The sequence below is a fragment of the Vulpes lagopus genome, chromosome 11, assembly GCF_018345385.1.
Source record: "Vulpes lagopus strain Blue_001 chromosome 11, ASM1834538v1, whole genome shotgun sequence".
NCBI classification, from domain to species: Eukaryota; Metazoa; Chordata; class Mammalia; order Carnivora; family Canidae; genus Vulpes; species Vulpes lagopus.
In genome coordinates, this window is record NC_054834.1 from 86,543,868 (window position 1) to 86,556,623 (window position 12,756).

The 12,756-nt window shown below is 33.7% G+C and overlaps 1 protein-coding gene across 6 annotated transcripts in view; it reads left to right on the forward strand.

The window, feature by feature from the left end:
- The window catches only part of SLC4A10 (solute carrier family 4 member 10), a 295,705-nt gene that overhangs the window by 102,381 nt on the left and 180,568 nt on the right, over nucleotides 1–12,756 (forward strand). For all 6 annotated transcript variants that reach the window (XM_041723548.1, XM_041723547.1, XM_041723549.1 and 3 more), the window contains exon 2: nucleotides 9,216–9,297. In XM_041723548.1, coding sequence (XP_041579482.1) covers nucleotides 9,216–9,297 — 82 coding nt within the window. The remainder of the gene's footprint in view (nucleotides 1–9,215; nucleotides 9,298–12,756) is intronic.

Below are 12,756 nucleotides of genomic sequence, written 5' to 3' on the forward strand. Positions count from 1 at the left end.
TTTTTTCCCTGTATGCTTGAAGATGAAATAACCCATTTACTCTATATAAGTGAATGAAACCTAACTACTACCTCCCCAACTCAGTATTTTGGAAAAGAACTCAAGTGACTCTTTGTTAAAAATATGTAGGGATGGAGAAAGAGTGAATTATTGGGCTACTTTATTCTTTAACTTTAAGAAAATATTTATTTGAGAGAGAGAGAGAGAGAGAGAATGAACAGAAGGGGCAGAGGGAGAAGAAGAGAGAATCTCAAGCAGACTCTGTGTTGAACATGGAGCCAGACATAGGGTTTGAAACCAGGATCCTGAGTCATAAGCTGAACTGAAACCAGGAGTCTAATTGATGCTAGGACTGAGCATCAACCCACTGAGCCACCCAGGCCCTCTGGGTTACTTTATAATAAACATTTCCTATGACTTCATTAACACAATATATAAGATAGATTTAACTTATATTACCATGAGATGGTATAGTCTACAATTTAGAGTAGATACCAGATTCTAAATACCTAGTTTCCAAGCAATATCCTGGTACAAATAGATGTGTTTATATGTTTTATGGAAATATAATATGCTAAATGAAATTCAAAGTTAGGGTTGGCTTATGCTTAGATTCCAGTTTGACTCGCATTTATTGAACTCTTATGTTAATTTCTGACCTGATGCTTTCACATCTCTTGTCCTATTTAATATAGCATAGTGAAATTAGAGATTAAATTGTTGACTTCTTTATATTGTATAATACTTTAACTTACATGGTAATGCAAAAATAGCCTCTAGAGTAAATACAGATCATATGTTGAATATTAATATTGAATCCAAGTGTTAGTGTTTAGTTTTCTTAATTTCATAATTTAAAGTAAAAGGTAATAAAAATAATAAACACTTTAAAAACTAGCTCTCACATCATATTTATAAAATATGTGTGTCTATGTATTTATCCTCATTAAATTAGTAGTGGAAAATGTTTCATTTATATTAACCAGGATATTAATCTGTAAGTTGAGAGAGACCCTGTAAACTGAATTGAAAGTAATTTTTTTCTCCATTATACTTAAATGGAAGAGAGGAAAAGTTATCTGTTTGCACTAAAATGTTTTGTTTTGTTCCAACATAGAAAAATAAACAAGCACAATATTCCATACTTTTAATCAATTTTTTCTTACTGTACCATCTGCTGTATTCATTTCTCCAATTTTATGCCTACCTTGATGTGGGAGTGGGGGGTGGAGTTAGAAGGATAATCTTATCAAAGGCACATTGGTGAATGTGTATTTGCTAGCTCACTTGTTCATGAAAATATTTTATAATATTAAAGAAAATATTTTGTTTTTTTTTTATTTTTTTTTTTTAAGAAAATATTTTGAAATGGCAAAAAAAAGCACCTCATGGGTAGAAATGTGTATATACATTTCTTGAGTTTTGGGGAACAGTCTTTGCAAGTGTAAAATGCTTATACTTGATTATTCTTTTTTCACTCCCTTTCACACATTAGAATTTTATTCTATTTCCTCTTTTTCATTTCTTTCAGAAATTAAATATTCTTGAATTAATCATGCCTACTGAAAGATCTTTGATGACTCAGAGTCTGTTTCCAACCATTTTATCCTCTACACTTCATTCAACAGTATTTTTTGATAGATATTTCCTACTCAAAGTTTTATACATAGGTTGCCATTTTGCTTATATCTTCATCTCCACAAAATTTAATGTCATGGATTTTAGTCATTAAACGTGACATATATGTATAGCTTAGGATCACAGCAGGAAAGAGACAGTCACTTGAAAAGCATGATAAAAAGAGTTTAATGAAAGGACTGTTTTTTAAAGGCATAGACAGGATAAAGGGATATCAACAGGGTTGATGAAATCCCAGGAACTTGGAGCAACAGAAAACTGTCACTATTTCTGGAGCTGAAGGAGCAAGATGTGGGAGCAGTTAATGCAAACTGGCAATATCTAGAGCGGAAAGGGAGTCAGATGACAAGATTTTGTCTGTGATAGAGGAATGCAGCAATTGCCAAATTATGGCCCAACAGGGCCCATATCTCTCTGCTCCCACTATCCAGTCTTATTCTCTCTCATTGGCTAACCTCAAAGAAGCTGGATTATAAGGGAATCTGATGATGCAGTCGATAAAGGCATAGAGCATGGTGAAGAAGGGTGGAAAGGGGATTTGTAAGGGCTAATGGAGTGTACACAGCATACCATACTATCCTAATACCTAATAAAAAGTCAGAAAATGTGGTTATTTTAAAAAATATTTATTTATTTATTTTAGAGAGTGGGAGCATGGGGTCGAGAGAGGGAGAGAATCTTTTGTATTTATTTATTTATTTATTTATTTATTTATTTATTTATTTATTTATGAGAGAGTGGGAGAGAGAGAGACAGAGAGGCAGAGACATAGGCAGAGGGAGAAGCAGGCTCCATGCACCGGGAGCCGGACTGGGATTCGATCCCGGGTGAGAGGGAGAGAATCTTAAACAGACTCTGCACTGAACCTGACATGGGGCTCAATCTCATGACGCTGAGACCATGACCTGAGCCGAAACCAAGAATTGGATGCTCAACCAACTGTACCACCCAGGCGCTCCTGTGTTGCTTTTTTTTTGTTGCAGTGTAGTTGACACACAATATTACATTAGTTTCAGTGATTCGACAAGTTTATACATTATGCTATGTTTGCCACAAGTGTAGCTACTATCTGTCACCTAGGTCCCTATTACAATATCATTGACTATATTCCTTATGCTGTGCCTTTTATTTCCGTGATTTATTATTCCATAACTGGAAGTCTGTATCTTCTACTCCCCTTCATCCATATTTTTAAAGATTTTATTTATTTATTCATGAGAGGCAGAGAGAGAGAGAGAGAGAGAGAGAGGCAGAGAGAGAGAGAGAGAGACAGAGACACAGGCAGAAGGAGAAGCAGGCTTCATGCCGGGAACTTGACGTGGGACTTGATCCCGGGGCTCCAGGATCACGCCCTGGGCCAAAGGCAGGCGCTAAACTGCTGAGCCACCCAAGGATCCCTTACTCTTCATCCATTTTGCTCAACTCCCACCCACCTCCCCTTTGGCAACCATCAGTTTGTTCTCTGTATTTATATGTCTGATCCTGCTTTTTGTTTATTCATTTTTTTAAAGATTCCACTACAAGTGAAATCATATGGTATTTATCTTTCTTAGTCTAACATTTCATTTAGCCCAAATACCCCCTGGGTTCATCTATACTGTCTCAAATAGCAAGATCTCATCTTTTTTATGGCTCTGTAATATTTTAGAGAGAGAGAGAGTGTGTGTATGTGTGTATCATATCTTCCTTATTCATTTATCTATTGGTGGACACTTAGATTGCTTTTATATTTTGGCTATTATAAATAATGTTTCAGTTAACATAAGGGTGAATATATCTTTTCAAGTTAGTGTTTTTTTTCTTTGTGTAAATACCTAGTACTGAAATTATTGGATCATATGGTAATTCTATTTTTAAATTTTGAGGAACCTCCATACTGTTTTCCACAATAGCTGTACGAATTTACATTCACATCAAAAGTATATGAGGCTTCTTTTTTCTCCACATCCTCTTTAATACTTGTTATTTCTTGCCTTTTTGGTTTTACCCATTCTAACAGGGATATGATGATTTCTCATTGTGGTTTTGGTCTGCATTTCCCAAATAATTAGTGATATTGATCATCTTTTCATGTGTCTACAGGCAATCTGTATGTCTTCTTTGGAAAAAAATGTCTATTTAGGCCCTCTGCCCAATTTTTTTAAAGGATATTTACTTGAGAGAGAGAAAGAGAGGAGAGAGAGAGAGAGAGAGAGAGAGAGAGAGAGAATACATGCGTGTAAGTGGGGTGGGGAGGGGCAGAGGGGGAGGGAGAGAATTTCAAGCAGATTCTCTGCTGAACATGGCCCAACATAGGGCTCGATCTCATAACCCTGAATCATGAGCTGAGCCAAAACCAGGAGTTGGACATTCAACTGACTGAGCCATACAGGTGTCCCTTTCTGCCTTATTTAATCAGATTTTTTTTTTTGGTGTTGCTTTGTATAAGTTCTTTATATAATTTGGACTTTAACCCCTTATTTGATACATTTTTTGTAAATACCTTCTTCCATTCAGTAGATTGCCTTTATGTTTTGTTGATGGTTTCCTCTGATGTGCAAAAGCTTTTTATTTTGATTCAGTCCTAGTTTGTTTTTGCTTTTATTTACCTTGCCTTAGAAGGCATATCTAGAAAAATGAAGGCTGATGTCAGAGAAATTACAATCTGCATTCTCTTCTAGGATTTTAATGGTTTCATGTCTCACATTTAGGTCTTTAATCCATTTTGAGTTTATTTTTGTGTATGGTGTTAAAGGTGGTCCAGTTTTATTCTTTTGCATGTAATTGTCCAGTTTTCCCAGTATCATTTATTGAAGAAATGGTTGCTTTTTAGAAATTGATATGATAAATGGTTCTAGGGAAGAAAGAATACTGAAATGAAAATGAACTGCTCTCTCTTCTCAATTTTCAATTCTCTTCCCACTCTCAAATGAGATAAGAATTATCAAGAGGACATGAAAATTTCAATTGTTTTGCTCATGGGATTACTGTTAGATTTTGTTTTACAAAGTTAGGAAAGTTTATTTCTGTCAAGACTGTGCTCAAGAGTTATGGTAAATCAGAAAAAATGTATTTTTTATACATTTGTAGATAGCTTAATGATATTTTCAAACAATCCTAGAAGATATTGTTGGTATCTTATTCTGAATATTTTAACACTAAAATATGCTAGCTCATATTAGTCAGTCTACTATGAGAGAGTGTACTGGTTCAAGGTCACTTCAAATGTGAGAGTTGAGATAGAAAGCTCTTTTTTCTGCTATGGCTTGCTAGTAATTGTTCAGGAAAAATAATGAAGTCTAAAGACTTTCTTGGAGGTAGAAATATTCACAATTTACATGTATATACATTTGTATTAAAAACACAAGTGTCTTAATGTTTAGAAGCAATCAAATTGTAGAAAATTATAAAATACATTTGGGTTATGACAATTATATGGCGTTTGCCTTTAAAATAGCTGAATAAAATTGGAGAGACAATTATCATATGGTTTCACTCATGTGGACTATAAGAAATATAGTGAAAGGGACCATAAAGGAAAGGAGGGAAATTGAGTGGGGAAAAATTAGTGAGGAAGACAACTCATGAGAGACTCGTAACTCTGGGAAACAAACAAAAGGTTGTAGAAGGGGTGGTGGGTGAGGGGATAGGGTAACTGGGTGATGGGCATTAAGGGGAGGGCACATGATGAGATAAGTGCTGGATATTATACTATATGTTGGCAGATTGAATTTAAATAAAATATAAAAAATAAAATAGCTGAGTACAAATTCAGTTTAGTCATAAGCAGGATTTAACTGGAGAGGATCATAGATAATATTATTTGTTCCTTCTTTCTTGGGAAGACATGGAGAAAAGTACTTAAATGGAACTAGGAAGAACAAACCGTTACTTTCCTGGTGAACTTCAAAAATTGAAAAATATTGATTTGAAAGTTTAGTATTATTGTTTATTATTTGGGTAGAGGCCTGTGTACGTGGATTTAAGATGTGATTTCTGTTCTCATTGATAGTTCTTGTTACTCTGTTTCAGGGCCATAGTCTGTACCAATGTTTTTCAAATTGCAGGTCACAACCCATTTTGAAGTACCAAAATAAGTTTAAAGGATAGTGACTAGTATTTTTAAATGAAATAGAATATCCTGGGATAGAAAATATCATACTGTATTGTTTATAGTTATGGTAAATGATGGTTTGTGAAACTTTGTTTTGATTACATATATATAAATATGTGACTGTGTTGAATATGTATTTCTTACTATGGGTCGTGCTCCCCTCAATTTTAGAACATTGTCTTATACTTATTTACTGGAATAAATAATCTTATAAATGTTTACCCAGTAGTGTAATAAAGGTAAATTGCAATGAGAGGCAATGTAAGAAATTTATGTGTTCTCTCTTTACACAGTGCTAAAATTTGTTCTGAGTGAGTAAATACATATGAAAATTAGGGTACATTAATGTATTTTATGTTCAACTAATCTGAAAAGGGTAATAGTGCAAAATGAATAAAAAATATCTTACTGGTCTATTTGGGATTATTGCACAGACTAGCACCCATTGGCATTTGTCCCTGCATTCTCTTCATCACACCCACGTTTACTTGCTCTTGGTAAAAAAGGAAGAAGGGAAGCACTCTATTAAAAAGTCTTCAATAATATTGAAATAATCTTTTGAACTATAACCAAAGTAGAGGAATTTCAGTATATGTATTATTAGTATTAAGTAGTATCTTGGGAATTTTCAGCCCAAAAGAATACATTTAATATATCTATGGGCTATTTGGAGAGTATTTAAATTTATATGAAACTGCAAAATGAGTCACTTACATTGAGTTACATTCATATTCTAGCTTCAAGTTCTTTTTTTTTTTTTTTTTTTGCCAGTGAAACATTAAAATTAGGACACTTCTACTTGTAATTCATCTTGTAATTAAATAATCAACTATTTCCTATTTAGATTCCACTCCTACTTCTGCTGCAAAATTTCATTTTGTCTAAATATCCTAACATTAGCTATTCAGTATAATTATCTTTTGTGTGTGGGCAGTTTTTATGCTACATAAAAATAAGGAGAAAAGCCATTTTGTATAAGTTGAAAATTGATTCAGGCTCTTGAGGTAAGGATTAAATATTTTATCATATAGATGGAAATATCTTCTTATATCCTATATAAAACTTCTTATTTTGCAATTATTTTAAGAGGATGCTATGGAGATTTAGTGGAATGATGCTTCTTCTGACCTCTGAACATGGATGCATAACTTCGCCTTTGGCATTCTTCCTAATAACACTCAAGAGGGCAGAGATGCATTCCGATGTGCATATTTGAATATGTCCTCCACAGAGGATAAATGTGATTTGTAAATGTATCAATAACAGTTTCTAAAGAGACTTAAACTTGCATTTGTCTGGTTCAGGAAATTATATAAATATATAACTCTTTAGTTTTTTCTATTGCTATTTTGCTCAGACCAACATATTTTTAAAACTTCGCCAAACACAATAGCAGTAGACTCTTAATCATATATTAATTTTAATTTTTTTCTTTCATTTGTAGTATAGATTTCTTTCGCTCTAATTTCAAACTCTTTGCCCTGACCTGTCTCAGCACATGTTGTCTGCAAGACACAGTACTACAGACTGTAAAACATGTTATTCTACTGTATGTTTTGCTGCATATGAAGCATATAAGAGATGATATTTCTAGATTGAAATATGTCTGTGGTCTATAATCCTACAGTTGACAATACTTATTTGTAAAACATGGAGGCCAAATCTTTATCAAGATTATGTCTGGGAATTAAAAAGCTTTCAAAGAAGAAACACGGATTTGTAATTTTTCTAATACAAATGCTAGAACAGGCTTAGAAATAGAAGTTGGAATGGGGGGTATTATGCTGAGTGAAGTAAGTCAATCCGAGAAGGACAAACATTATATGGTCTCATTAATTTGGGGAATATAAAAAATAGTGAAAGGGAATAAAGGGGAAAAAGAGAAATGAGCGGGAAATATTAGTGAGGGTGACAAAACATGAGAGACACCCAACTCTGGGAAATGAACAAGGGGTGGTGGAAAGGGAGGTGGGTGGGGAGTTGGGATTGACTGGGTGACGGGCACTGATGGGGGCACTTGATGAACACTGTGTGTTATGCTATATGTTGGCAAATTGACTCCAATACAAAAAATTAAAAAAAAAGAAGTTGGAAGATTCATTCATCTTTAGTCTACATTTTTATTTCTTTTTTGTTTTCAATAGTCACTTTTAAGACAATTTTTACATAGGTGCTCATAATCAAAAAAACTTATAAATAATCTGTATTTCACTTTGTTCAGTATTTTGTATTTTGTTCATTTCTGCATGTTTACATGGATTGTATTTCTCCCTCCCCTATTATGTTATTGAATACCAAATGAGTGAGTGTATTGTTTTGAGCATATGTACAATATTCAGAAGAGAGTCTCCACCATTCTAAATAAGTAAATATATATTTAATAAATATAATAAATATATATTTATATATACATATATATAAACTGGATGAAGGTTGAATGTATATGATTATAATTAAAAGTTTAGTTTGAATAAAATGCATTACACTGAAGCAAGTAAGTAATTAGAGTTGTAGTTTACCTAATAATTGCTACTAATTGCTTTCAAGAGATTAGATGCCTCTCAACCCCATTTTAAATGGCAGTGGAATTATTTCACCTTGCCATAGCATTAGTGGTGTTAATACTAATGATTTCCATATTTTCCTTGTATAGTTCAAAATGTCATCTTGTTAATAAGAATTCTTTATCAGAGATAAAAATGCATGTTACTAAATTGTCAGGGTAACTGTTATTTGTTTTTCATCTCAGTAACCAATGATGGCAACTGGAATGTATGACTGCTTTTGATTTCATGGAAAATCAAATGACATTTCTTCTCTGAGTATGTGGTCAATTTAATTTTAATCTCCTTTTTAAATTAACACTTGATAATCAAATAGGATAGTTGTGTAAAAGTAGATTTAAGTGGTTGAATTAAACCCCTAAAATATTAGATTATATTATAATTTATTCTCTGAAATTAAGAGAATATATGTATAGTAGTCCACTCTTATCTGTGCTTTTGCCTTCCATGGTTTCAGTGACCTGAGGTCACCCATGGTCAGGAAGCAGATCATCTTCCTTCTGACATACCATCAGAAGGTCAATAGTAGCCTAATGCTATGTCATAGTGCCTACATTATTCACCTCACTTCATCTCATCACATAGGCATTTTATCATTTTATATCATCACAAAAAGGGTGAGTATAGTACAATAAGATATTTTGAGAGACCAAATTCATATCACTTTTATTAGAGCATATGGTTATAATTTTTCTATTTCATTATTATTATTATTAAACTCTTCCTGTGCCTAATTTAAAGATTATATTTTATCGTGGGTGTGTATGTATAGCAAAAATAGTTTATATAGGGTTTGGTACTATTCAGGTACCAATTCAATTCAGGTGCAATTTCAGGTATCCACCGGGGGTCTTGGAAAGTATCACTGTGGATAAAGAGGAACTACTGTAATATCATTTAATCTTTTTCTCATTCTACAGAGAAATGATGAAGAGGCAGTTGTGGATAGAGGTGGAACTCGTTCTATTCTCAAAACACACTTTGAGAAAGAAGATTTAGAAGGTAAGACCTCCCCCCCCCCTTGGAATAGTTTTTGTTATGCATTCCTAAAGTACTTCAAAGAGAAATATGAAGTATGTCACAATCTGGAGAATTGCAAAATTTGGTATTAGAGTAATGGTGATGGTGGGTTATAGATATGATTGTTAATGCAGCCTGAAATGCCAACGGGAAGACCTACAAGAGAAGTATCCATTCATCTAACAGATATTGAATCTCTACTATATTTAAGGCACAGTGTTGTGTGCCAGTCTTTCTGTAATTATTGCTTCAGGAATTACCATCATTTGAGGAATGAAGAGAAAAATAAGTTATGGCAGACCAGCATATTAGGCACTACATGAGAGTGGACAATAGGACAGGAAGGGCATCCAACCCAGCCTATGTTGTCAGAGTAGGCTGACACTGGAAGAGAGTTAAGGACAACTGGCTTTTGAATATACTCAGATATATGAGATAGAGTTGGAGGCACCATTTGTGTGTATTCTTTTCAATAGGAGTAAGGTCAAATAAGTCAACAGAGAGGTAGTGTGGTCTAGTATACGGGATCTGAAACCAAACTGCAAATACCAGTTCTGCCCCTTATGTGCTATGGAAGCTTCAGCCAGTTAATTTTTCTGCACCGCAGTTTTCTCAATTGTTAAGTTAAGGATAGCAATGGTGAAGATATAGAACAACTTAACTGTCCATCGATACATGAATGGATAAGGAAGATATCATACAAACACACACACACACACACAGACACACACACAGATGCACGAATATCACACAGCCATAAAAAAGAATTGGATCATTCCATTTATGACAATATGGATGATCTAGAGGGTATTACGCTAAGTGAAATAAGTCAGACTAAGAAAGATATGTTTTCACTCATACATGAAATCTAAAAAAAACCAAATGAATAAACAAGCAGACAAAAAGCAGAATCAGAACTGTAAGTACAGAGAACAAACTGTGGAGTGGGCAAAATGGGTGAAAGGGAGTGGGAGATACAGACTTCTAATTATGGAATGAGTAAGTCACAGGAATGAAAGGCATAGCATAGGGAATATACTCAATGATATCATTGTATGGTGACAGATGGTAGCTACACTTGAGAGCATAGCATAATGTATAAATTTGTCCAATCATTATGTTATAATTACTGCAACTAATGTAACACTGTGTGTCAACTATACTCAAATAAAAATATTTTTTAAAGATTTTATTTATTTATTCATGAGAGATAAAGAGAGAGAGAGAGAGAGAGAGAGAGAGAGAGGCAGAGACACAGGCAGAGGGAGAAGCAGGTTCCACACAGGGAGCCCAATGTGGGACTAGATCCCAGGACTCCAGGATCACGCCCTGAGCCAAAGGCAGATGCTTAACCACTGAGCCACCCAGGGGTCCCAAAAATTAGCTTTAAAAAATAAAATAAGGGTAACAATGGAATATATTGCATAACGTTTTTATGAGAATTAAGGGAAAAATATTTAGAATAGTACCTGGCATAAGAATTACAGAAATCTTGACAGTTATTACTGCACCACAATTTGATGTATATACATTATTAGTTCATTTTAAGAAATTATTGTTAGTGAGATAACAAGGTATATAAATTTTCTAATCTTTTGGTTAGAAAGTGAAACCCAGGTAATGTCAAGTAAAAATAAGCAGAGATAGTTCTTAATAATCCACCATAGCTGAGAAGGGGTATTCCCCCTAAGAATTATTGGTAACTAATTAAAGTACAGTGAAATTCATAGCCTTACACCTTTTCTTTCACCACAACAATTTAACAGGAGAATTGATATAAAATTTAGAGTAAACTTGCAACAACTATACCTGCTCAGTACCTAACGTTTTGCTTGGTGCACAAAAAATATGCAGGTCCAAGAAGGTTATACTTATTGGGTGGGCGTAGTGATTTGCTATGCTATCCATATTCATTACTCAAATTGAAGGGAACAGAAACTTGCAAACTCTAAACTGATAATGGAGACTATAGATAATTTCACCTTGGTTTTGAAATGCCATCATATTACATTTTTTCCCCAGCAGCCCAGCATATTTACCTTCTTATGTCGTGACTTAAGCTATGCTTATATTCAGTAAGCATGTGTAAGAAAACCCAATAAAGCAAGAAGGTAGCCTAAAAAGCAGAATTGCAGGAAAAAGCCATCTTGGTTTTAAAGGTTGTGATGGATAATCTGCACAAAGATAATTGAAAGTTAACAGTTGATAATTTATAAATAATTGCAGTAAAATACTGAATGTTCCCTGTGGATGGTAAATACATAGTACAAAAATAGGATTTAATAAGTTTATTTTAATCATTATGTCAACATGTATTATGTACGTTTTCTCTTAGTGGGCATTCAGGTGAGGGTGTAGGACCCTTATTAAAAGAGATTTCTGATTGGCAAACAAAGTGGATAAGTCAGATTTTGTTCTGTTTATTGATGTCTATAGTGGGCATTTTAATCCCAGAAGTGAATATTTGTGGCTAAGTCACAGGTGATTAAAATTAACATCATCAAATGCAAATGTAACATTACATTTTAGAATTTTGAACTAAAGCAGGAAAACTTATTTATTTTGACTTTCTCAGTATTTATCCTGTTCCCAGACCATACTAAGCAAATAAGCATCCTAGCATCTGAGGATGCTAAACGGGATTCTGCTGTGATACACACAAAGAATTAATAGACTTCTTAGTGGTTCCTGGATTGATTACTCTGAATCAGAAAAGAACTGCAGGGACAATGTGTTGGGTATCATGGTTCAGGAAAAATCAACTGGGAGCATAGTATAAAATGGGCAAAGGGGAGAGTGTCAGTTAGAAAGACAGCATTGCTAAGGGTAATGTGGGCAGTAGTTTCTCCTTTTGTGTAATTAAGGAAAAAGATCAGGCTTCCACATTTTAAGAACTCTTGAGTAATAGAGGCAAAACATACAAATAGATATTTAGAGCTGAGAATTGTTATTGAAGAAAAACATACATTTTAAAACTCTTCCTTCAATTAAGATTTTAAATTTGAAAATTAGTGTTTACAGGACTTAAGTGTATAGAAGAATTATTAATAGCTAATAGAATTACCAGTATAATTTAACATCCTGTGCACAGCTTGTAGAAATGCAAGGTGGTTAAAAATATAAAGTCTCAGGTGAAATATGTTTAATGGAAAATGATCACTTGACCAATATTGACAGCTTGGTGTGGTATATTAGTTAACATATTCACATATATTATACATTAGGATGAAGTATGTCAAATGTATAATTTCTCCCTTCAAATCTACTTATATTTCTGTTTTACATATATCTTGTACCATTTTCCTCTCTTTTTTCCTATTACCTCAAATCAAGAACATACAATTTTGTTAGACTCTGTTCACCTCCTGTATTTCTGTATCATATAGTTAGTAAATTCTTTGAATCTATTTCAGGGGTGTCTCTTCTCATTTCTTCCTTTCA